We start from the raw sequence: 27581 nt of genomic DNA, 5'->3' as shown, positions 1-27581 counted from the left end.
TCTTTAGGGTTATTATAAAAAAAGGTTTAATTAGTTAAGAAATGGAAAATAAAAGATTGTAAAATCTAGTTGCCCATAGCTGGTTAGCATGTAATGAAAGTTGGAATATGGGGAAACAAGAGTTGGAAATGTCGGGAGAAACATGACAAGCATTAATGTAAACAGTTTCACTTCATTATTTTAGGGTTTAAATGATTATTAAACAACTCAAAAAGCATACAATGGAATCCTTCCCATCCCATGCGCATCGTCCTTCATTAGCCTAACCTTTCTTTTTTCTTTTAAATATTTTAAATTTTTTATTCAATAATTTTTCTTAAATAATCTATTTTCTTATATAATAATAATAAACTAATCCATTTGAAAAATATATTTGTATTTGATGTACTAGAAATTAATATAAATAAAATTCTTAATATTTACTATAAATCTTATCACATACATATGTGTGTGAAACCATCAATTTATAATATAAATGTGTGTTTAAAAATAACATCCAAATGGGTTTGATCTCAAGCAATCTCATTCCCCTCCCCCGATTTAAAAAAAAATTCAAATAAAATGACACATATGGTTTGAAACGAATTAATAATGATACATGGAATACGTACTATATTAAAATTAGAAAAAAATTAAGACACATAAATACGTCAAGTTAAGAATATTAAATGAATACAATTGTTAATCATGGTGTTGTAGTCGATCTTGAGTCGGTATCGATTTCACTTATAATACCAATTCAATTAACAACATTACTAATATATCCAGTTAATTCAGGTAATAAAGTGTGTGCAATAAAATTAAAATGTAGAAAACTACTAAGATAAAGTTTTATGGGATAAATCTCAAAATTATACATGAAGTTTGATTTAATGTGAAATTGTATACATAAACTTTAATTTGGTGCAATTGTACACATGAAACTCTAATTGTGGCTCAAATGTATACTTGACACTTTAAGTTTGATTTAATCATACATATTTAAAGAAATAAATACATCAATTTATTTTTATATTAGATAAATGTAATTATTTATGTCTGCAATATATAAATATAAAATGATATTATATCAATAATTGTGTTAATAATGAAGCAAAAAAATAATAATTGTGTTAATAATTTACAAGAATTGGATCCAATTACACACTAAACCATAATTCATGTATAGTTTTGGTATTCATCTCTAGTTTAGTAGTAAATTAAAGTCTTTATTAATACAACTGATGTGAGTTCAAATCCTACTATATATATAATTTTTTAAATAAAAATAATAAAGTACATCCAAACAATATAACTTATTTTAATTATTCCCTAATTAAGTTAGTGTCCAATTAACTTGTGACACTAATTCAATTAAAAGCTTAAATAATAATATAGATTTTTGAATTATTATTTGATAAGGCATGATCTGGTTGAATGTATAATTATATAGTTCCAGTGTATTAAATATATAAACTCTAGAAAGTATGACTAAATTATCTTAAATTGAAAATATAATAGGTGTATAAGATATTGAGGGAACCAAATCATGCCACATAATTACATTTTTTTTAAAAAATATATAAATACCTTTTCTTTTACTTTTAAAAATATCACATGATCTACTTTTAGAATAATTTATAAATTCATAAGCTAATAATATAAAATTTTAAATCCATATGTAATCTCACCTTCTCTCTTATTCTGACAATGTTTCATCCTTATCCTATTCTGACCATCTTTCGGCTTTGCTTAATCCTAGTTTAACCTTGGTTTACAAATTATATACATATTATATATATTGCTTAAAATAATCACCAACTTGTTTTAAGATGAAGAAACCCTTTTTTTCACTTAACAAATAAGAAACCAACGTATATAGTAAAAATAAAAAAACAAAAGGGCTTTATCTGATCCAATGACTTAACCCGTTGTGAAAATCAAAATCCCCCAATCAATGCTTTCTCGACAGACAACCTTATCATTCATCGACATACCCTTTCCAACATCGACAAATCTCATCCCATTTGCGCTCCAAAGGGACCCAATACTGACATATATATACATACACATACTTTATTTCGACAAACATTAGTAGTTGTGCATCAATGGTCGACACCTAAGTTGTTTCTGAATTTGCTTTAATGGATACAAAGCCGAAAGCATTTTCCTTATGAAATGTGTAAGGGGATTCGTTTAGATAAGGTGTAAAATGAAAAAAGATAAATGAGCAACATGCACCTAAAGTTATCTTCCTTTTTTCTCCCGAAAATTCCATTTATTGTAATGGCGTTTCTGGTTAATTACTATCCATGGTTAAAGTGAGGTTTTAGAGAATCAAAATCAAGCTTCTGTTTTATAATGCATGAATGAGAGGAGGACTATATTGATTAAATCGATAGCTATTGACAATTGAGCTATGGCTATGGCGGCTCGGGTGCATGGCGAATATGAAAATGTAAAACAGATGAAAGTCCTCATTGGTGGCAGGTCAGAAAACTGTCTACGTCTGTATCTAATAAATAACTCATATCAATTCATCATTTTAAATATCTTTCGAATATTAGATAAATTAAATATAAATTTTTATATATATGCATGTTTTTATTTTAAATAAGATAATATAAAAGAGAGATGGTCCCTCTCGAAAAGAGGTGCTTTAGTTGGGGTGGTGACACGAATTTAAATGTAAGAGAGGCACCCATGTGCGTTCCAAAGCCACGTAAAGCAGACTTTGTCACCCTCTGCCTCTCTCAATTACACTTTATCTTGGTTTGTCTGATATTGAGGCTTAGTTTGGATGGGTGGTGTGTTTAGCTCCGGTGAGGTTAAAAATAGCAGTGGCGGTGAGATTAGTTACTGTAGCGGTGAGATTGGATATTGTAGCGGTGAGATTAGAAATAGCGGTGGAGTGTGTGTTTGGATTCAAAAGCAGTTGTAGCGGTGAGGTGAAAATAGAAAATGACTTTTAAGGACATTAGATTAAAAATGATATATAATAGAAGTTTTTAAAATTATTTAACAATTACAAAATTAATAAATGGTTAAAATTATTACAATTATATTTATTTTTAATAATAAATAATTAAAAATGAATTAAAACTAGAGACAAATTCAAAAATTTATTTTATTTAATATTTCAAAATTAATCATATATTTAATTATAGGGGCTCAATTAATTATTGAAAGATTATTGAAATTATTGAGCCTTTAGAAAAATAAAACATTATTGAAAGATAAAATAATAAAGCAACTCTAGAATAAGGGTCTTAATTCATGTTATTTCAAATGTTTGTCATCAGTAACTCAATGCAAAACATTGCTAGCACCAAATAACTTTAAAACTAAAGCCAACCATTGGCTAGTAACTGAAATAGCCTATGGCCACCATGTAGAACGTGCAATGTCGAGCCTTGAGCTGGTCATCAATGCTAAAGGGAAGAGTTAAGAATCACATCTGTTGGGGTTTTGACAGCAGAGGAAGAAAACAGAAACAAGTAACCCGAATGATGTAAAGATTAACTTCATTACTTGAATAAGCAATATGCAAGAAAACAGAAGCATTTATGTTACAATGAAATATGGCAGTTAACTAATGTATAACTGCTCCCACTAATACATGACTAAAGCCTAGATAGAATTACAAACAAAATGTAGCTGACATACCAGCTATAACATCAAACATAAATCAATAACTACTCCTACTAACTTTAAGTATAAATTACACTGCAACTAAATCAAGTTACAAATGAACAAAATAAACAAAATGCTGCTGCTTATCTGGTTCAGCTTGGATGCTGGTCTGCATGCTGATTTGCTGCTGGTTTCCTGTTGCATTGCAGGCCAAAGTCAATACAACTATGAACTTACAATGAAAAATATAACACCATTTTTCAGAGTAAATTTATGCCAAATGCTAATTGTTTATTGAAAATATTGAACCCTGATGAACACAAAACAGACTTGAATTTAGTAAGATGGCATTAGCATCAGAAATTAATGCACCAATGGTTCTAGCAAAGCAACAAAAAGAAAGCAATGGACCTTTTATAAACTTAAAAGTGATAGAAAGACCATCCACCTGTAAACTAACAAATTAATAACGTGAAACCAAAAGTGTCCATAGGATACAACACAACGCATTCTGCTCATATCAGACAATGTCTACATGCAAACTGACTACATAAAGCTTGAGGATAAAAATATTGAGATGGATTAGAAATATAACAACCAATAAAGCAGGGTAGCTGGTATTAAAATTGCAGAAAGTTGACAACCTCTGCAGTGAGAGAAACAGGAGCATATCGACGAAGTTGCTTTTGTAGTATTAGACTGCGTGCTTCATTGTTCTCTTTGTACCTTTAAGCAAGTATTTGAACCGTTAACCACAACATGAAATGTCAACATGAATATAACATTTAGATGAATTTGAAAATTATTTTGTTCAACAACATGGTCGTAGTTACTCAGCTTACCTTTTTGTAATTATATCAAAGAGAAGATCATATTGTTTATTTACATCATAAGGAACATATTTAGGATCTGCTTCAGCTAGGTGACTTCTATATTCCCCAAAAGAAATCTATTTTACATCAGAGACTTCGGTATCCTATCATAAAAAAAAAGCTAATAAAAAACATTCACATTTTCAGGTAGTTTTGTAGCGGGACAAATCACTTATCAGTATTCCCTGTTTACCATTCACCATTCACATTTTCAAAGCATGACTTTCATATATAATTGTAAAGAAAATGTATAATGAACTATTCATTAAGCAGCAGGCACCATCAACAGCCTTAAATTCTGAGACTAAAACCAACTTAAAAGGAGGACAATCATGGTAAAGATGGAAGTTTAGAAGGATGAATCTCATCCATAGAATGAAGACCTGAGAGCTATATTGATATACTTCAGAATAAGGATTCTGCAGCAAATCCATGCAAGCCTATTAGGTTCAAAAACAAACCATAAAAATGGATTTTCTAAACAAATAAATGTGATCAAACATTATAGACTTTTAGGCTTTTCATTTGTCTTTGTGCAAGATGTTTCTCTTTCAAAAAAAACCCCTTAAAAGAGGCACCAAAAGTTGAATTGCACTTACTCTTTGGCAGTCCAATATTTTTTGGAAAATTTTAGAGAGAGAAAGAGACAGACTTGTTCAACTTGTTTCCATAAATTCATCACTGACAGTGGCATTTTTCTTTCAGTGCTCGATTTAGATCAAAAAGGGAACTTCCAATCAAATAAGAATAAAAAGCTTACAACATGAAAACAGACTGAAATACAACCAAGAGTGGAAGGGCTTAAGATCTAGAGTTGAATTCCACTTGTTCATTCAGTACAAGAAATGTTTAAACTTGAGATGATAAACCATACCTACACCAGATGTTTCACTGTAGTCAACTTTGTCACTACTGTAGACAGGTTTGGAATATCAAGAAAAGTAATCCATACTCCACCAGAAAACCAGTAGAAAACAAAATCCATGAAATTTTGAATGATAATTCCGACTGTTATTGACTATTGTTCATCTCAACAATTTTTGGACAAAAAAAGTACTTTGATATGGAAAACAAATATAGAATTTTGCATATTTAAAAGGTTTCTTGGCCATCTAGAAACCACTGGGTTTACCATCAGTTAGGAAACTATCAATTAGATATTTAAAAGAAATGTATTAACCAAATTTAGCAAGTATATAAAACAACAAAAAGTAGCAATGATAAACAAGAACATGGGGAGAATATATGTGCACGGCACACATAGAAAGATTAAAGACCGAACAGTTTTTCAAATGCCCTATGAAAGAAGCAGCACTGAAGACTTGTGAAATTGGATTCACTTACTGTGCTGTTATTAGCGATGAGTCACCAGCAGATATATGGCCAGCACTGGAGATATCCCACAACCCTGGCCACGAGTCCTTGCAGTCTGTACGTTTTGGAGAAGTAATTCTTGTGTGCTCTCAGTAAAAATCCAGACATGGACTGCTTTATGGTAATCTCCATCTCGATGGACATCTCCCCTGCAAAGATATCACAATGAGTTACATACCAAGAAACTACCATTATAGAGAAATGCCAGTACAGAAATCATAAGCAACCTCTAACACACAATAATACTCAAAATGAAATATTTTATATCAAATGTATGCCTCCCTAGCTCTAGCTTGCAAGTTTTCCATTCCCAGTTCCAATTTCAAGGACCATAAGCAGCCTCCCCCCAACTCACACACACACTTGAAAACTTTCAGTTCTATAATCCAGATTGAGTACCAAAAAAATTAAGCAAAAAAATTAAGGGTTCATTGAAAGAAATTACAAACCAAATCAACAAATGAAGCTATTACTACCAATTTCAAGGAACCAGCTTAACTAATCTCAAAGGTTCTATCAAACCCAATTTACAGAAGCTGCAAATAACAAGTATAGCTTAAATTAAATTGTCCTATAATTTTCCAATTTGATAACTGCAAAAACATGTTTTCTGCTAAGAGTAAGCAACAGGCAGTATAGAAAATAAATAAAAGAGCCGGTTGTAAAGTAATCCTTTATGTTGAAAGATCAAAAACAGATAATCCAGAAATTGACAAGAATGAAGGGACGTGCCTGGGCTTGGAACTGCCGATTTTTTTACCGATTTTTTTACCAATTTTAGTGAGAACGTCGAGATACTCTACTTGTTCAACGTAAGGCTCTGCCATTGTTTCTTTCGGTGAATCGGACTTTGTCTTCGTTGACAAATTTGGTAAATTGCGTGCTTTTTATTTATAGCTGAAGACAGAATATGCTGAGAAGAGAAGATGAAGAACGGAAGAAGAAAAAGGAATGAAGAACGGATGAAGGAGAAGAAGCCTTACCTGGATGAAGGAGGAACCGGAAGAGGTCTTTGACCAAACTGATTTGCAATCCAAGGGGAAGGGGAAAGGGAAGGGGAAAGGGGAGAAGAAGGGTAACCAAACATCAGAAAAGCTTGAAGAATGCAACTGAAGAATGGGTAAAAGAGGAAAAGAAAAAGCAATTGAAGTTGAGAAATTTTACTGGAACAAAAGGCTCCAGTCTGAAATTAAGGCTCCAGTGAGGTGAAATACATTTTCAATGCACTGAAGAGTGCTTTCCAAACAGCCTGGCGTTTTGCAATTTTTTTTAGCCTAAAAAAGATAACGTACTGAGATCCAGTTGCATCCAAAGGGGCCCTGAGTCTTTTCTTATTGACTTGAATGGCTACAGTTTGAGCGACCCATATTAGATTCCCACCACCACTCCTCTCTCATCTACACACTCCACATTCCACACACCCCTTTTTATGGATATTCCTACATATCATTTATGATACTTACCAATTAAAAAAACACAATTTCAAAGTAATTTATTAATTAATCTGTTTCCATCCCATAAATCTACCATCAAATCTATCCAACATTATCGAATAAAATAAAATATTAAAATATTTTTCATTTCAAATTTTCAGCCCCATTAAAATAATAGTATTAGATATAATTTTTACTCGGAAATGTTAGATAAATTTGATGTTGGGTTTATAACGATGGAAAAAGTTTGATGGAGCTGTAAAGATGATGACTTGGAAATTTTATTACGTATAAATGACGTGAAAAAAATGATAACGTGTCTTTTTTTAGTTGATAAATATCATAAACGATATTATAAAAAAGGTCTATAAAATATTTTTATATAAATATTTCTTAAGAAATTTTAGTTTAATTCAATCATATATCTGCATTTTTTGAACCTTTAATAATAATTTAAATTTTTTTTATATTAATTTTGGGTTTAAATTTTTTTATTTATTTTAAGAAAATAAACTTTATTTTCAAAAATATATATGATTTATTTTACATCATATAAAATAAAAATTAAATTTTAAAAAATCCAAATATTTCGATTTTAATAGGTTTTCAACTTTTCTGATAGATTTTAGAAATGTGGCGTTATTTTTCATGACAAAATTAAGTGTAATTAAGCTCAAAGTCAAATATAAAACAACAGAGATAACAAACATATTACATCTTTTAAGTGAAGTGGTCCTCAAACCATCAATATTTTTATTTTTATTTCCTAAATTGTCCAAAAACTCTTGCATATAATGGCTTTCCATTTTTTCATCATCCAAACTCTTCAAAATATGATTACATCCTCGAATATCACAAATTTTATATTTATAAACATCTCAAATTTTATATAAATTAATAAGAAAAAAAAAACAGAAGATCACATGGAAATGCATTGCAATAGTAATCACTTGAAAACGTCATCAATGACGATATATGGAAGCGTGATCGATGTTAGATTAATGGAATTCATCAAAATAATAATAATAATAAAGTGCGAGAATATTTCACACACCATACATATTGATAATTCATATATTTTATATATAATTTCTTGTACAGACACGATAAATCAGTTAATAATAAACCATAGTTAAGAGTAAATTTGTGGGTTGGATAATAATAAAAATATTCGTAATCTTTATATCAAATCTAATTTAAAGTTAGTTAATAAATATACGTATGAATTAGATCCAACCGTTTGATGAAAAATTTTCATTAAATTTTTTTATAAAATTTGATTTTTTTTTTTAGTTTGGGTTAATATATTATTTGATAGTTGAGTTTGATATTTGATTTTTTTTATCTCAATTTGATATTTGAATTTGTCTTTAATGTTCATTTTAGTAACTAAGTTTTTTTTATTATCTCATTTGAGTACTTGAGTTTGGTTCTAATGTTCAATTTAGTATCTACGTTTTTTTATAGCAATTAAGTATTTATATTTTTTTTATTAGAGCACACATGCCAAATATTCATTGCACCACATGATGTTGCATGGCTTTGTTACTAAATTGAATATTGAAACTAAACTCATTTATCAAAATAAAAATTAAACCAAACTCAAAAATCAAAATGATATATCTTTTTGAGAAAATGTCTTATTTGGCACTCCAACTTTACAAAAAAGTCATGTTAGTCCTCCATTTATTTTTTCGCTTTTTTTAGCTTTTGAACTTACAGTATTTAATAAATCACCTCAAAATTGATAGAAAAGTCAATGTTTGCTAGCTTTGTTTATATGGCATCCATGTGACAATCAATATGTATACCACATTAGCAATTATTTAATTTTTTACAAATTAAAATATTAAATTTTGCTAATTTTACTGATTTTAAAATTTTAAAATAATATTTTTTTGAATTTTTTAAAATTTTAAAATTTATTATACAATTATGTGACATTTCATAACAATTCATGTAATATCAACAATCTTAATGAAGGGGATAATATTTTTTTGGGGACATCTAGTGAATAACTATGGTTATTGGCTAAGGCAAGTAGAATATGGCTCGGCTGGTATAACAGACATGCAAATAGATGAAAATACCCCCACCTAATTGGACAACAAAGGTGACTTGCATCAAAAAATCCAAGGCCATTCATTGTTTATTGACTTCAAGGTGGGTCAGGTTCTGATCCCTAAACACTTTAAAAGAAAAAAAATTCAATTTCCAACTCACCAGTCACCATCTCCACCAGCATCATCAAGCTTCAACTTTTGTCTTAATTAATTAACTAGTAAACCCTACACCCAAAACCTAGTTTCATCTGGGGGATCACAATCAATTAAAAGAATCTACTGGAATTTCAAAGAAGCAACAATAGGGTTAGGTTACTGTCATTTTTTAAAAAAAAAATGTATGTTAATTTCGGTCTTTTTAATTTCATTCTATATATTTAAGTCAATAAAAAAAATATTATATTAAGTGCAAAAACTCTCTTACAGCATAATTTGAAAATGACAAGGAGACATGTGCTTTAATAGTACTGCGAGATGTGTGCTGTAACAGTGTTGTGAGGTTTAAAAACTTTACTATTAAAATATCAAAAAGGAAGTCGAATATGTGAACAAGATGGGTTAAGTTCTATCATATAATTTAGATGTCACATTTCATTTTATTATTGTTATTATTATATTTTGTCTCCCATTAATTCTACCAAATTGTAACACATGAAGGGCATTGATGTTATTTCATTGGACAAGTAAGTCCAATTTTTTATTAAAGGTCTTTTAAAAGTAAACTAAAACAAACTGCTTAACTCCTACTCAAGTCTCAACCCTATAAATAAACAGCCTTACTTCCTTGCATTCATCACCCATTACTAAATTCAAAAAAAGAAAATAGAAAAAAAAGATCAAATGAATAAGCTTGAAGATCAAATGGCTCTTATCTCCCAAATATATCTTGGTGGATACCCTCAAGTTGCACCACAACAAGGTATTTGTTTTGTTCTTTTGAAATATTTATATTTTACACTCAAATGCACGTAAAAAGTTGGAAAATATTTGTGTAAGATACGTAATTGAAAGTTGTAGTTTAAGTTAACCGGAGTTTCTTTTGGTGATGAGCAGCGGAATCAAAGCCTCGACGGCGGCGGAAGAAGAACAAAGGAGGAGAAAACAACCTTTCAAAGACTAAAAAAAGGAAGCTCAGCCAAGAACAAGTTGATCTTCTTGAACATCATTTTGGTAATGAACATAAACTTGAGTCTGAAAGGAAAGACAGGCTTGCTTCCGAACTGGGACTGGATCCTCGTCAGGTTGCTGTTTGGTTCCAAAACAGACGAGCTCGTTGGAAGAACAAGAAGCTCGAGGAAGAGTTTAGCAAGTTGAAGTCTGACCATGACGAAGTTGTTCTTGAGAAATTTCGCCTTGAATCCGAGGTATAAATTTCTCTCTCTTTTAGTTTCACTAAGGAAAATAATTCAAAGTCAACTAAAAATACCATGTTTAAGGTTACGTGATTAATTGATTAAGTTTAGTTGGATGTTTAAACTTGAAATACAAATTCATCCCTTTTTTTTTTTTTAATTTTCTATTCTGGTTTCTCGGGAACCAAGCAGAAGCTAATTATATTATCAGGGTGTGGTCTTCTGCACATTCTTTTCCTCAGGGTCTCATGGGGTCGACAAATATGTTTTCTTTTTTTCTTCTTTTTTTCGAAATAATATGTTTTCGTTTTTTATTGTTAGTATTATTGTTTCTTTTTACAATAAAAAAGTAATATTTTATTCAACATGGAACCGTTTTATTTTATTGTAAACAAAATTTACGGTGAGAGCTTTTTTTTTTTATCCCCACATGCTTCGGCTTACATTGTTTTAAGTTAAATTCACAGTGCTGGTATCTCTATTAGATTTAAATTTAGGTTTTATTATTTATAATTCGATTTAACATAATTTCAATCTTGCACTTTTGTAATATTATCATTACTCTAAGTAGTAATGTTGGGCTGATTTTTTTTTTTAAATATCTATTTTAACTTATTCTTTTGTGTTAATAATAATTTTTAATAAAAATTCATGTCATCATTTTAATCATAATAGCTAAAGACAAGTATTATTTAGACGATTCACCGCATTGAAAAAATAGATAATCAAAATTATATTAAATTAAACTATAATTATTAAATTTTAAATGTAAACGTAACAAAGGGATTAAACTTAAATTTAACCATTATGTTATCGTGGTTAAAAACAGAACAAAATAAAACTTAGAAAAGTGTCATGTAGACCTTCCTTCCTTTTATATATGTAGATTCACTATTTTTTTTATAAGAAGTATAGATTAACATTTTTAAAGCTTAGTTAATTTTTTTAAACATACAGATTAATTGTTGGTCTGAAAAAAATAAAATTAATGAAGCAAATGTCTCCTTCTTTTTAAATCTTCATCCTTTTGGAAAAAAAAAAAGTGATCCATTTTAGAACGTGCATGAGCTCTGGGCTCGAAGAAAGCCATGCCATGTTGTTAGGCGTCAAAATATTGACAATGAACAGTGAACAGAAAACTGCCACCTCGTAAGACGACAAGGGTCCGTACGGCCATGTTTGAGGTGGCTGAGGTTGGGCTTAGCCAAGGCCCACTTGGAGACTCATTACGAGTTTTTAATAATTTTAATTTAATTCTACAGAATATAAATTCATAATGTCACATCTATATATAATTGTAGGTTACAAAGCTTACAGAGAAACTTTGTGAAGCAAAGAAGGAAATCCAACGGCTAGGGGAGCGAGTAGATAGGGGTTCGAGTAATAGTCCAAGCTCATCTCTGACAATGGAAGCCATGGATACACCTTTTTTAGGTGAATTTGGATTAGAAGGATATGATAATGTTTTCTACATAGCAGAGGATAGTTACAATAATATCCCTGGCATGGAGTGGATGAATCTGTATATGTAAATTAAGTAGCAGGTTCATCTTTAGTATTTGTACATAATTATGACATCCAGTGCAAATTTCTTCTTTCTCTTTCTCAACTCATGCTTTATCGTTGACCCCAATTTTCTTTTTTAAATTGTTATTAATTACTGATCAGTAACTATTACGAGGGTTGAGTCAGGTAAATTAACTCAAACCAAAGACATTCAATTTCTAAGACCTTACCCATTTTGGTCCGACAATTTCATAATTTTCCATAGTTATGCTTTTGTGTTTCATTATTTTTTTATATAATATTAGAGTAGGAGATGAGTTAAAGACAGTTTGAATTTGTATTAAATGTGTGTCTGATAATAATTTTATTTTATTTTTTATATAATAGTTTAATATAGGCTACATTCTTCTTTGCTCGGAAAATAAAATTTTATTAAATAATATTGACTACATACAATAAATTATTTTATGGAACATCCATTTTAAATGAATAATATAAAAAAAGATAAATTATTAAAATAGTCAGTTTTATTTATCTCAGGTTATCTTTTAGTTACTTATGTTTGAAATGTTACGTTTTAGTCACTTACGGTAACGTGTTGTAATATTTTAGTCACTAAGCTATTAATTGCTGTTAATGGTGTAACGATAAACTGATGTGACACGTTAAATTATCATTTCAAAGAAAATTTTTAGGTTAAATTATACAATTAGTCCCCATATTTTTTCTTTTTGAGCAATTTAAAATTTTTTCTTTTATATTTTTTTAATTTTTTTTCACTCTCTTCTGCTTCTTCCTCTATTTTCCTCCCTTCTGCATCTCTTTTAATGTAGCTTTTCTATATTTTCCATTTGTTAAAACTAAAGGGGAAGAAGAAAAGGAAAATAAAGAAATAAAAAGAAAAAAATAAATTGTTCAAAAAAATAAAAGTATGGGGACTAGTTTTAACAAATGAAAAACATAAATAAATAAAAAAAATAATGTTAAAAGAGATGGAGAAGGAAGGAAAACAAAGGGAGAAGCAAAATAGAATGGAAAAAAAAAGGTTAAAAGAACATAAAAGAAAAAAATTAAATTGCTTAAAACGAAAAAATATAGGGATCAATTGTATAATTTAATCTCAATTTTTTGTTTAAAGTGATGATTTAACATGCTACGTCAACTTACAGTTACACTGTTAACAGTAGTTAACTGCTCAATGACTAAAACGTAATATTACAAACATGAGTGACTAAAATGTAATCTAAGGTAAACAAAAGTGACTATTTTGTTAATTTACCCTTAAAATAATATATTGAGAGAGAGATTGTTAAGCAAGTTGGAGTATAGATATGGAATAAACTCGAGAATAAACTTTCCAATCTAATCGTGTATGGATACTAAATTAATTTGCAAATTAACATGCTGTTCAAACATTTTTATTGAAAAGAAATATTAATAATATTATATTCTAATAATTTTTAATTTAAATTTATGATAATGTAAAAAAAACCAATTATTTAACTTTTTTTTTTAGAGTGAGCTTGATGCAAATATTAAATTGATCATATGGATGAACTCCTTTAAATACATCATTTAATTTATTAATCGTGTTTCTTTTTCTTTTAATGTTTCTAATATAATTTCCTAAGTATTTGTGCATGCTTGTTTTAGTATGGCAAAAATAACAACATTTAAAAACAAATAAAAATAGATTGTGTGAGTCGGTGATTTAAATATATCATTCATAAATAGGATAATGTGAGTTTGAGTGTGCTGAAGTACATTATCGTCCAATTTATGAGTTAAGAGAAACTATTAATAGTTCTAAGTATTGTATAAAAAAAAACATATATGATCAAATGTGAATCTTAATGCAATCTGTTAAAGTTAATATTTGAACTCATCACTTTAAATATATTACTTAAAATTAAAATTAAGATAAATAATAAAAAATATAATTGTCTTTTAATATAAATATAAAAAATAAGAATACAACTTTTGCTCCTTTTCCTCTTATTTCCTACTTGTTCTTTCCTGTTACATCCCCATCCAATATATATATATACATTAAAAAACCCTTCAACGTGTCGACAGTAGAAGAGATAACTTTTACAGTGATTTATTGTATTTTCTTTTTTTATGTTGTAATAGATTTAAGATTTATCTGTTCTTCTAAGAATCCAATTAATTTAGGGTTATATAAAGAAGATTCTGCAATGCCTAATTAAGAGGGTATGGGAAGACCCTTAAAATTTGGAACATTAATTCCGGCCCCTTTCCCGTCATATAATCCCAACTCTTGATAAAACACCAAAAAGAAAAAAAAGCACGATAAAATGAAACGTTTATAGAAAGATAATGAGGATGACAAAGTTAAGATCATGATTTGTTTGGTGACAAAAGGAAAGAAAAGACCAAAGATATTTAGGATGAAGCACAATATCAAATTAGAACAATCGATAAAGTTGGGTGAACGATCCAACTTTGTCCATGTAACCACGAAAGTGACGCAAATATTCATGTCTTAAAGGAATACGTGAACCCTGATTATGGACCTATGCTTTGTATTGCCCATAATGTAGTTACGTGACACACCAGGATTTGCATATTTAAGGTTGCTGGTCAGGCGCCGAGATGGCCTACAAACATGAGCGCCAGGGCGGAGCTACAGGATACATACATACTTCCACCCAAAAATATAAATTTGTGATTTTTTTAAAGAATTTATGAGGTTATAAATTAATATAAAAACAATAATATAATTATTGATTTTTGATTAAATTTACAATTAGATTTATTTTGATATTCTAAACAATTAGATTTATTTTGATATTCTAACTTTTTTGGACTTCTCTTTATCGCTATCCCAAACTTAAAAAATATAAAAGTTTGACGATGTGATGTCCTGAGATTATCTCACATAATTGATTGAAATATAAAAAAAGAATTGTAAAAATTTTCGGGTAATGATATAGTATAGTCTCCAAGTGTCTTATTTAATGTTTTAATAACCGGATTGAAGGTTTAACCAATTAGGCCATCAGTTTGACCGCTAGACCAACAATAATTAATTAATTAAAAAATCATAAAATCTAAAAAAATATTAAATCGATTCAACTGCAAATTTTTGTCCTAATTTAGGATTTTTATCATTTTCAAGTAGTTTTCAGTTCAATCTCTTTGTTCGGCTTGTTATATTGACCAATTCTTAGTCCAATTGATCCAATCGACTAATTCAATTCTATTCTAATAACACTGGTCACATTATCATATCTAAACAAAATCCAAATTTAATTATTAAAATGAATCTAATAACTAAGTTCATGCATTAAAGTAAACTGAAAAAAAATAGAAACACTGAAATGAACCTAATTAATAAATTCAAGGCCAAATATTATATTATCTCTTACTATAATAATAATATTACACATTGACGCTATAAATTTATAGTTCAATGTAATAATTTTCTGATGACAAGCACGGGGTTGCCATTTGCAGCAGGTCTAATAGTTTGAATGGTCCAAAGGCTTCAGGTCTCACCAACACTGGGTTCGAGTGATCATTGGGTCCGCTATTTTTTGCCGACGCTACACTGTTTGATCCATCCATTTCTTCTTTACTAGAAACTGGCAACTTCAGGCTCCATAAATAGATTGCACTTCAATTTGATTATCAATTGTACCGTAAATCAAAGGGATGATTTTGTATCTATTCATTCTGAATGGGTGGGATGATTTTTCTCAAACAATGAAGGTAGTTCGTGATTCTACCGAAAAAAAAAGTTATTTTTATGGTTGGTATAATGGTTTATTTTACCTTTTAATTTTAAAAAGAAGTTATTTTTATATTTTTATTTAATTTTTGGTTTTTTTAACCCTTGAACTTATTTTTTTTGGTTAAATTACCCCAAAAATGGATGGAAAGGTAAATGTATTTTAACTTTATTGATGTGACGTGATATACACGTGAATTGCCTACATAAATTATATGTCAACATTTAATTAAAATTTTAAATATAAAAAATATATTTTTAAATATTTTATAATTTTTTAAAATTAATTAAATGATGATGTGTCATCCACGTGACAATCCATGTATATGTCACGTCAAAAAAATTTAAAAATATTATCTTTTCTATCTATTTTTGGGTGATTTGACAAAAAAAAATCACAGGTTTAAGAGATAAAAAAGATGAAAAATTAAATAAATAACTAAAATAATTTTTTTTATAAAATTGGAGAGTCAAATAAATTATTCTGTCTTTATGATATATGGGCACTAACGAGAGTCATCATAATGTAACCGATATTAAAGTTCTTTAATTAAGTTTTTAGTCAGATTGTAACAGCCCGATTTTGGGCCTAGTCAGAACAGTAGTTTCAGGACCACTATTTTGAGGCTAGAGAAAATTATTTTAGTATTATTTTGTGTTATAATATAATTTTATAAGTGCATGTAAATTTTGGTAAGTTAATTTTAGCGATTTCTAGTCCAATTTCGAAAAAGGACTAAATCGCGTAAAAGGTAAAAGTTGTGTGTTAATGCCTAAATGTGTTAATAGACTAGAGAACTAAAATTGGAGGCATTTAAAGGCAATTAGACCCTTTTTAAGTGTGTGGCCGGCCAAGGGGAGACCAATTGGTCAAAAGGCCAAAATTTGTGGCTTTTATGTGTTTTAATTGACTAATTAGTAATAAAATAAAGAAAAGAAAATATTATCTTTTCTTCATATTCTCTCCACAGAAAAATGGCAGCAAAGAAAGGGTTTAGAAGCTGGAAACTTTCAGCAAAGAAACTCCCTTTATAGTAAGTGATTTTAATGTCTTTGCTTGATGATTTTTACATTTTGGAACCCCTAAAGCATGAGCTTTCATAAGAGGGGATTATTTTGCAAAATGATGAAGAGTCTAGGGTTTTACCATGAGAGTAAATGTGTTGTTTTCTGTGTTTTTATGGAAGATTATGAGTCCTAGTTGTCTAATAAACAACTTTTGTGAAAGAAATTGCATGAAAATACCTTAAAAGGGCTAAATTGCTAAGTTGTAAAATGAGTTGTAAATGTGTAAAATAGTTGAAATTATGAGTTGCTGTAGTTATGAAAATGGTTCATCTAGACTCAAGGAGTAAAGAAATGTGATAAAAATTAATTTACGAGCATTGGGGCAAAAGTGCAAATATGCAAAAGTTTAGGGGTCAAAATGAAAATTTGTAAAAATATGATTTTTAGACCCATATGAATATTGTGACTGATTGTTAGGCTAAATTGATGTTATAGATGATGAAAATAGAGATTTGGACCTAGAACGGAAAGAAATCGATTTATGGACGAGTATGTATTTTCACCTTTGTGGTATCGAGGTAAGTTCGTATGTAAACAATACCATGCTATACATGTATTTAAATGTTATCATTACATGAATTGTACAGATATTAATGTGTATGTGATTAATAGAAATATGATAAGACAGCCTTAATAGGCAAGGAAAAATCCCGTTTGAACCTTAGGAATAAATTAGGATACGAGTGACATGTCACTAGGAATTATGAGTCTACATGACTAGCTCGATAGTGAGCATTGAAATGTCATGAGATATGAGATAGCTTTAGCTACAATTGAGGCACTTATGTGCAAAGGCTTTTCCGAGTATCCAATTAGTATTCCAAGTGTTCAACGGGCAATCCAAGGAAAGAGTTGATGATGGTCCCAATGAGGTAAGTCATTGGTGAGTATGCACTTGAGTTATGTTACGAGTTGTGCAAGTATGTATACTAAGCCTATGAGAATGCCTTGATATGTGATGATCTATGATGCATAATATGTGTTCTTACCATGATGGATAAAATGGTTTTGTATTAATATTATGAACAATGACCATGAATGAATAACTTAGCCTTGACAGATTTGAGTTATTGCAGTAGTGTAACTTTGAAAATACACTAAAAATAGTGGAAAATGAATTTGAGGCAGAATAAAATATGAGATTAAATCTTAATGAGTCTATTTTCACATGAAAGAAATAGAGGAAGAAAAAGAATTCTATATTGTGTGATATTTAAATTCTCGTGAAACAGGGTCTGAATGAATTCGAGATCCCCTATTCTGATTTTATAAATTCACCGTAAATTTTAAAAAAATTATTAAGAGTCATACCTTACATGCATGGATTCCTTATTGAGTCTATCTTTAAGGGAAACAAACAGCATGATCATTGGAATTATGTACAGGGAGAAATTCAGTTCGTAGTGCATAGGGGTCAGAGTAGTCATACCCTGAAACAGGGGAAACTTTAACTAATAAACTGTACTAAATGGCTTGACAAAAAATTCTAGAAAAAAATTAGTAATTAGACATATGAGTCTAGTTTCAAGAGAAATAGACAAGAACATTATTCGAGTCCTGTACTATGAGATAATTGAACTTTAGTGCAGAAGGGTTGAAACTGTCAGACAGTGAATCAGGAGCAAACTTGAGGAATAAACTGTACTAATTGGCTAAGTCAAAAATTCTGGAAATTTTATGGAAGAAAGATAAATGAGTCTAGTTTCAGGGAAAATTAACGGAACTTAATTTGGAGTTTCGTAGCTCCAAATATAAATAATTTAGTGACTGCTGCTCAGGAAGACAGCTTGTAGTGAACTTGAGAATATGTTGTAAACATTGATAAAATAAGTTAATGAGTTGCTTATTGTTTTCATATGAACTTACTAAGCGAAAGCTTACCCTCTTCTTTCCCATGTTTTCTAGAGTTTCCAGGTTAGCTCTGGTTGGAAGCCGTCAGAGATATTATCACACTGTCGAGTTAACGCTATCGGCGTAAGTAAACTCAAGTGATTCTAGTCTATGGCCTGTATAGGGTTTTAATGTGAGTATGTAATATTATGATTTAGCCAAAGGCATTGGCTTGTTATTAAGGTAGTATTGTAATAGTATGATTTAGCCAAAGGCATTGGCTTGTTATTAAGGTAGTATTAGTCATGTAAATTGGCCTATGTCGGCTAATATCGTTATGGACCCATATGATTATTCTTATGCATGTATGTTATTATCTCTTGTGATGTGGCTTACAACATGTATGCCTAGAGATTGAACTGAGATTCATTGATGAGCTAATAACTAATGCAGGATTAAGTGATTGGTAAATAGTTAATAATGCTTCATGAATGGTTTGTGGATATGATTATGCATGCTTTGTGATGGACATGAGGTTTGATGACATGTTGAGAGCTATAGCATTAATATGGTAAAGATGAAAGAAAAACTTATTGTAATGGTTGCATGTGAAATTACCATGGTCATGTCATGTTAGGAAGGTTTAAGTGCCTAATTTTGTCATGTTGTATGCTATTGTATAAGTATGCGTGCATGTGTTGTGAGTGTGACAAAATGGCTTGGAAAATAGCCTTGTATTTGTCCAGGTTTTTAGACATGGGTTCGGGACACGGGCGTGTCCTTAGCACCCGGGCGTGTGCTCTATACCTACACGGGCGTGTGCTCTATACCTACACGGGCGTGTGGAGCCTTGATGCAAGAGATTTCCTAAGTTTTTCATGAGTTCTCAGTTGAGTCCCGAACCACCCCGAATGCATGTATTGGGCCTCGTAAGCTTGCATAAGGGACAGATTACATGTGAAAAGAAAAGTTTTTAATTATTTGAGATTTCATGGCCTTGTTTAGTATGGAGTGTTAGTAAAAGTCAGGTAGCACCTCGAACCGCGTCCCGACGTCGGATGCGGGCGAGGGGTGTTACACAGATAATAAAACTTTAAAGGAAGAAGGTAAACGTATCATGGAGGCCTTCATACTAGAAGTTTAATTATATTTTTCTCATTCTACTAAAAAATGAGTAGTTAAACCTTTTACATTAAAAAAAGTACAAATTGGTTCTTTTTTTAAAAATTTCATCAATTTGTGTTCTTAAGTAGTTATTTAGCTTTTTCAAAATTTTTAAATGCTAGTGACGTGGAGTTAAAGGATGAGTCGATCAGTTAAAAGTACTATGGAAGCTCTTATAGTAGAAATCGCATTGTATTTTATCCCCTCTACTTAAAAAATGAGATCAAATAGCAAATTGATCATTCGGTTAAATATTTCATCCATATCTACTGTTAAGTGATAATGTGATTGACGGAGCAACTAAATACTAGTACAAAATGTGCCACAAGTATCTTATATTTACATGACAAATACCAATGTTAGCAAGTGTCCATGATAAACCTAGATTTGAATATTGACAAATAATTGTCCAAATTTAAATGATATTTTCTTCCGCACCATCATTTTTAAAAGTGAATTTTTAACAAATTGATCAATTTACAATTTTTTCCAACTTAGAGAAACCTTACATGTTACTTTCACCAAAAAAGTTATCATATTGCAGGCAGGTATCGGAGCTGGTACTCATTTTACGCTACAAAACATTCAGAAGATCAGATAAGAGTGTCTGTAAATCTTATTGGCAAATATTGGCAAAATACGCTAAATCTTGCCCGTACTACTTGAATGTTGAAAGGTACAATTTACCATGTCTTTTTCAGATAAGTTTAGGTCTTTTATTTGCCTACTTCGTACACTCATTTTGACCAAAAAAAAACAAACCGAAGTTGTGAATGTGACATATTTCTCACACCATATTGCTAGATCCTGTTTTGGTCTCTGATATTTTCGTGCAATTTTAATTAAATTATCATCTAAAACAATGGTAGGAGAGATTGTGAAATACCAGTAGGTGTTTTGGGTGTCTTATCGTTAATTATCTGATGTAAAGTAAGAAAGATATGATGTAGTGGAACCAAACAAGGAAGTAGGCACATTGGAAAGACAGACAACGTAGATTGCTAATTGCTTTTAGATTTGGCTTAACGTTAACTATTTGTCCCTTGGATCATATGAGAGGTGATATCAATTGAGAAACTTTAAAGCAAACAAAACCAGTAGTCCCATGAAAGAGTTGAAACCAGAAATATCATAAAGAAGACGAAATAATAAATCATATTAAGGGGACAATCGTGTTTTAAAATTAATTAATAAGGTCAAAATAGAGCTCATGTGTAATAAAACACTTCTATTATTTAATCATTCTCGAAGGTCCACAACAATCCCTGCCCGCTTCTTAATTTGTTTCACTCAGCGCCGCAGTATTTAAGTGAAAATGGGATGAAGTTGAGCCATTGAAATCCATTACTGTGGCCTCAAATGACCCTTTCTCTATTAAAGAAAGTTATTGTGTTTTAAAAAAGATATTTTGATATAAAATTTTGAAATATATATTATAAAACTTAAAAAATTATAATTGATTATTTTTTTTTCAAAAGTCATAAGTACAATACAATACAATTATAGTATAATCACAAATACATATATGAGCAATTATAAGTAGAAAATCAAACCAATACTAATCACAAATAGATTAAGAATTAGGATAATCTGAACTAAAACTGAGGAATCAAACTAACACACACTACAACACCACTTGGTGGGAGTGGAGGTTCTCAAAGACGAATATGAAGGAGATAGGTAGAGACCTTAGCCCCAAAAATGAACATTTTCAATTTAGTCTTATTATAAACAGAGAAACTATAAATTAATATAGAGAAATTGCAGTTTGACCTCAGATGAAAAATCCTCAATTCATTCATCTTATAAATAAGAAAATTATAAATTAATATATAGTAATATTGCACTTTAACATCATAAAACTAACATAATTTATGTTTAGTCTATAAAAAAAATGATGAAAACATAAATTAATAGGTAATCTTTTATTTTGAATTATAAAAAAAATTATAATTAAATTCCGAATTTTGCTAAAAAAATTTTAGATCCGCCCCTAGAAGTATTAATCTAGGACCAAAAATCTCACTGAATCAATTATAATGATCTCAACAACTAGATTTACTTAATTTAAGAATAAAATCTACATTAATATTTGATCTTGAATAGTGTAAAAATATGATGATGACATATGATTTTTAAAATTTCATACGATGTTATGACATAATAAATATATATACGCCAATTTAAATTCAGACCAAAACATAAATGTGAAAAACACGTGAAATTTACTTCTTCAATCCGAGAACTTTTGGTTTATGGTAGAAGGCCACACGACAAACTCACTTTCTAATAATGTAGAAAAAGATGCACCAAAATTTGGTCACGTCGACCAGCAGCCACAATAGTCCGCTGTGTCTGCGTCTATTGAAGCTGTTTTTTCTTTCTCTCCTCAATTCCAATACAAACACTATCCGATTTAAATGAAAGCAATTTGGATTAATAAATTTTCCACCATTCAAACCCACTAGAGGGGCATATGGGTTGGTAGGTTTTTTACTCCTGCTCGGTGCATTGTATATTCTTATGTCATGAGTCATGACTGTCATATAAGTGACATGGCCATGCCACCATGTAAAAGCGCAAAAGCAAAGACGATGTTGATCTTCGTTTTCATGTAAACAGTAAATATATCATAAAATTTTAAATATATAAATGGTATATCACAAATTAATTAAGTACTAATTTAATTAAAAAGATTATAAAAAAATTATTAGGTATTTAAAATAAATAATATTATTTTATAATATTTTAGTCTTTTTATATTTTAAAAAAATTAATAAATAAACTTTATCACTTAATTAATGTTCTATCTTAAAATGTTAAATATATTTTAATTTTTTTATGCATAATTTCTCACCTCCATCAATTATATATATTGATAATGTTATTGATTGAGTTAGTGTTACAAGTTAATTTAAACGCAAACTCGATATTGATGATAATACTATAATAAATACTTGTAGTGTATTTATTATTATTTTTAGTATAACAATGATTTGAGCTTAAACTATTTTTAGAGAATGTGAACACCTGACCAATAGGTCACAACTTGAGGTTCATAGTGTATTTAATATTATTAAATTTTAATTTCATGTATTTACGTGTTTAAGTTTCATTTTACTCACAATTTGATCTAATTTTTTTTATTTTTAATATTATACATATTGCATACTTTATTATTAATAATTAATTTTAAATTATATATTTCATTATTTATTATATGTTAATTTTAAATATGTAATGTGATAAAAATTTTAATTTTAATTAAATTTATTGTGTTATTTTTATGTTTAAAACTATCATGTGTTACCCCCGGCCCTTGGCTTTCATTTTCTTGAAAGTGAAACCCAATTGCTTCCAATGCGGCAAATCGCCTGTCTCAGTTGGCGACGTCCTTGTATATATGCAAATATAAATTTATTCTACTCTGAATGCCTAATTCATAAAAAGAAAATTGTACTGTGGAAGTCATGATTACCCTAAACCACAAAGATGGAAGAAATTGGATTTGGCAAATAGCTAATTCCAACTATATGGCTAAATTGGATTTGGAAATTAGCTGTATATACAACTTTATGTTAAAAAAGCAAAAAGCTAAGTCCTCAAATGAGCTCCAATTCAATTTTTTTAGTGTTGTTTAGGTAAAAGGTTAACGAAAAGACTTAAATAAAAAAAATCATATATTTTAATTTAATTTATAGTAAAAATGGAATGAATGTTTAGGTGTTTCAAATAAAATATATAACAATTGAATCCAATATTACTTAAAAAGAAAAAGTAAAAGCATAATTTAGAATTTAATATACAAAATTTTAAAATTTATTATTTGAACACTTTTGAAAAAGTTTAATTTTTATTTTACAGCTTTCATATTTATTTAAGCACTTTCTTAAACGATGAGTTTTTATATATTTATTTTAAATGTATAATTTATAAAAATTCTATCCAATTTAAACATTTAATCAATTATTATTTAGTATATTGTTTCTGAAAATAAAAAAAAATTTCTCGAGCGAAGATTAGATAATAGCATTTTAAAAAAAATTATTTTTAAAAATCTAAAAAATAAATAAACATACACGTACAATCACTTGATAGTGCAATTAAAAATAATGAATAATGTAAAAGGTCCTAATTTGATACTGATTGCTCTATTCATACCAGCATTATTCCAAGGATCAGTATAATATTTGATATTCGAATTTAATATTTTTTCCTAATTTGGTATTTAAATATTTTTTAGTTTTTTGGTATTCAAATTTGATATTTCTTTTCTAATTTGATATCTAAATTTGACACTTTTCTTAAGTTGGTTCTTAATCTTTTTTGGGGTTCAATTTGGTACATGAACTTTATTTTTTTTCTAATTTAGTACCTAATTGTTTTTTTGGTTCAATTTGATAATTGAACTTGTCAAATGTTTTACAAATTACTTCAATATACTAACAATATTATTTTTTATGAGTAGCAAAAATAATCAATGTATGAATGACATGTGATAGATGATATAATATTTTTTTGTACTTTATATGTTCAATTAATTTTAGTTTTATTTATTTAATTAATTAAAAATAATGAATTTCTTTTAATTTGAGTTTTTAAAACTCTTTTTTCTTATTTAATATTAATTCGTTAAGTATAGTTTAATACTTTTTTTAACATAAATTTCCTCTAATATTAGCAACATTTTTGTAGCATAACAAAAAAAAAACACTTAGTGTTTTGTGTAATTTGTATAACAGTTAATAAATTTAGGTACTAAATTGGACCAAAAAAATTTTACGTATCAAATTAAGAAAAAGTATCAAATTTAGATACCAAATTATAAAAAATATATATTTAGGTGTCAAATTAAAAAAAATTCCAAATTCAGGTACAAAATGTTATTCTAATAAAATAGAGATGGGGTACTCAATGGGGAACGATTCTGTTGAAAATATAGGTGAGATTGCTTGGCGTTCTTATCGCAATTAAATAAGGAAATTAATTATCGAAATGAAAGGCTAAAAATCCATTAGATAATCACATTTCGATATCCTATATTTCAGACAACTATGCATATTAAGTTAAATGTCCTCCCAATTGCAAACTAATTTTTGGTTTTATTTTTTTAAAAAATGGTATCATTATTTTGGCAAAAATAAAATTAAGTTCTTCAATCTCCATAGAGAATTAGAGATTATCTTATCGTCTAATTTTAATTATCTATCCATCTTTGAAAATTTCGCCGTAATTAAAACTTTCTATTTTTAAAAGAAATCAGTTTTAAGTAAAATTATCTTTTTATAAAATTATAAAAAAATAAAATAAAACTAAAAAGAGAAAAAGAGATAGGGTAATTAAATTAAAAGATAAATGTGAAAAACAAAACCAAAAAAAACCTCTATCCATAATGCTCCTCTAAATTCAACATTGACATCCACTTGTTAACTATTACAATTGCAACTTTTTATGTCATCTCATTTGTTTATATATATGGGAGATTGTTGTGTTCAGTAACAACTGAGAAACAAATTGTACGAAGAAGCACAGTGGGAGACTAGTAAGGTAGGCTTCAATGGCAGCAGAGAGTGGTGAAAACAAGAACAGCTTCAATAGATATGCTTGTTTATGTGCTATTATTGCATCTATCATCTCCATCATTTTTGGTTATGGTAATCCCTTTTCCGTCCTTCAACAAATATATATATATGCATGCTGGTGTTATATATTTCACTGGGTAATTAAAGTACTTTTTCGATTTCCATTGCGATGCTTATTATATATATTAACATGCATAATAGCCATCACTTTAATCTAATTACGAAATATAATATTGATTAAGTAAATCAAATTGTTGGATTGTTGATCAGATACCGGAGTAATGAGCGGGGCCATGATATTCATAAAGGAGGACCTGAAAATCAGTGACGTGCAAGTGGAAATACTGGCTGGAATTCTAAATATTTGTGCTTTGGTTGGTTCTTTAGCAGCAGGAAGAACGTCTGATTATATTGGACGCAGATATACAATCGTTTTAGCTTCAATAATTTTCTTGATTGGTGCAGTTTTAATGGGCTATGCTCCGAACTATGCCATTCTAATGACAGGAAGATGCACTGCCGGAGTTGGTGTCGGCTTCGCCCTTATGATCGCTCCAGTTTACTCGGCAGAGATTTCATCTCCTTCCACCCGTGGCTTCTTAACGTCCTTGCCAGAGCTTTGCATCAGTTTCGGCATTTTACTCGGTTACACTTCCAATTACTTGTTCGGAAAATTGACATTGAGGCTTGGCTGGCGGATGATGCTGGGCGTCGCCGCCGTCCCTTCCCTCGCTTTAGCTTTCGGTATACTGAAAATGCCCGAGTCTCCCAGATGGTTAGTGTTAGAAGGTCGATTAAAAGAAGCCAAGAAAATCTTATTACTGATATCCAACAGCGAAGAAGAAGCCGAATCTCGGTTCCACGACATAAAAATAGCAGCAGGGATCGATCCGGATTGTGTTGAAGAAGTCGTCAAGCCACCTAACATCCACCATGGTCAAGGCGTGTGGAAAGATCTTTTTATAAGGCCCACACCGGCCGTTCGTCGGATTCTAATCGCCGCCATCGGAATCCATTTCTTCGAACACGCAACAGGAATCGAAGCAGTCGTTTTATACAGTCCAAGAATCTTTCACAAAGCTGGAGTCACCAGCAAGAACAAGCTTTTGCTCGCCACTGTCGGGGTCGGCCTTACAAAAACAACCTTCATTTTAATCGCCTCAGTTTTCCTCGACAAAGTCGGGAGACGACGGCTTTTATTAACCAGCACCGCAGGATTGGTCGTATCCTTGTCAGGTTTAGGCTTTGCTTTAACAATGGTGGAGTTGAACCCTGGCGAGCGGCTTGTATGGGCATTATGTTTAAGCATTATATTCACATATCTATATGTGGCTTTCTTTTCCATAGGACTTGGTCCCATCACATGGGTCTACAGTAGTGAAATATTTCCACTCAGGTTAAGGGCACAAGGGGCCAGCATTGGTGTGGCTGTTAATAGGCTGATGAATGCTATAGTTTCAATGAGCTTTATCTCAATCTATAAAGCCATTACCATTGGAGGTGCTTTCTTTATGTTTGCAGGAGTATCTCTAGTGGCCTGGTGGTTTTTCTTCTTCCTATTGCCTGAAACCAAGGGGAAATCCTTGGAAGAGATTGAGATACTCTTCACCAAGAACACAAGGCATGAAAACCAGGGCTTAGAAATCCAACCAACAACCAGTAATAGTGTTTAGTAGGGCTTAAATTAGTATGTTGAAAGTGATTCTTAAGCAAAAACTGGCAAATTTCGACTTGTATTCTATGTAAAATGAATACTAGTTTATATGCAAAATCACGTTGGACCGGTTTGGTTAAGTTCTTATGCAAACCCGAACCCGATGTGAGATATACATATAGTTTCATACTTGCTTTCCAGTTGGTCTCTTTCTCTTCCACATCTTTTGTTAATGGGGTTTATTTTTCATTAAAACTTAGAGTGGCATCCTTAATAGTACTTTATTGAGTGAGTAAGTCATGATTGCGAAACCACTA

The 27581-nt window shown here is 29.9% G+C and overlaps 2 protein-coding genes and 1 long non-coding RNA gene across 5 annotated transcripts; all 3 read left to right on the top strand.

Moving 5' to 3' along the window:
• Positions 1-10163: 10163 nt before the first annotated feature.
• Positions 10164-12315, top strand: LOC121209654 (homeobox-leucine zipper protein ATHB-40). The gene is made up of 3 exons (XM_041080671.1): positions 10164-10273; positions 10408-10718; positions 12008-12315. Exons 1-3 carry the CDS (start codon positions 10195-10197, stop codon positions 12236-12238), a joined length of 621 nt encoding a protein of 206 aa, XP_040936605.1. The 5' UTR covers positions 10164-10194; the 3' UTR covers positions 12239-12315.
• Positions 12316-16887: 4572 nt separating this feature from the next.
• On the top strand, positions 16888-19335 carry LOC121209653 (uncharacterized). Of its 3 annotated transcripts, XR_005904759.1 has the most exons (4): positions 16888-17000; positions 17470-17552; positions 18940-19107; positions 19158-19335. It is a non-coding gene; the product is annotated as an uncharacterized lncRNA (long non-coding RNA). The 3 variants fall into 3 exon arrangements; XR_005904761.1 differs by lacking the exon at positions 17470-17552 and having other exon boundaries at positions 16891-17000; XR_005904760.1 differs by lacking the exons at positions 16888-17000; positions 17470-17552 and adding an exon at positions 17662-17906.
• Positions 19336-25383: 6048 nt separating this feature from the next.
• On the top strand, positions 25384-27451 carry LOC107923298 (probable polyol transporter 6). Its single transcript, XM_041080670.1, has 2 exons — positions 25384-25682; positions 25881-27451. Exons 1-2 carry the CDS (start codon positions 25586-25588, stop codon positions 27281-27283), a joined length of 1500 nt encoding a protein of 499 aa, XP_040936604.1. The 5' UTR covers positions 25384-25585; the 3' UTR covers positions 27284-27451.
• The last annotated feature ends 130 nt before the right edge of the window (positions 27452-27581 follow it).

The sequence above is a fragment of the Gossypium hirsutum genome, chromosome A11 (assembly GCF_007990345.1).
Source record: "Gossypium hirsutum isolate 1008001.06 chromosome A11, Gossypium_hirsutum_v2.1, whole genome shotgun sequence".
NCBI lineage: Eukaryota > Viridiplantae > Streptophyta > Magnoliopsida > Malvales > Malvaceae > Gossypium > Gossypium hirsutum.
This window is presented reverse-complemented; position numbering and strand designations above follow the sequence as displayed.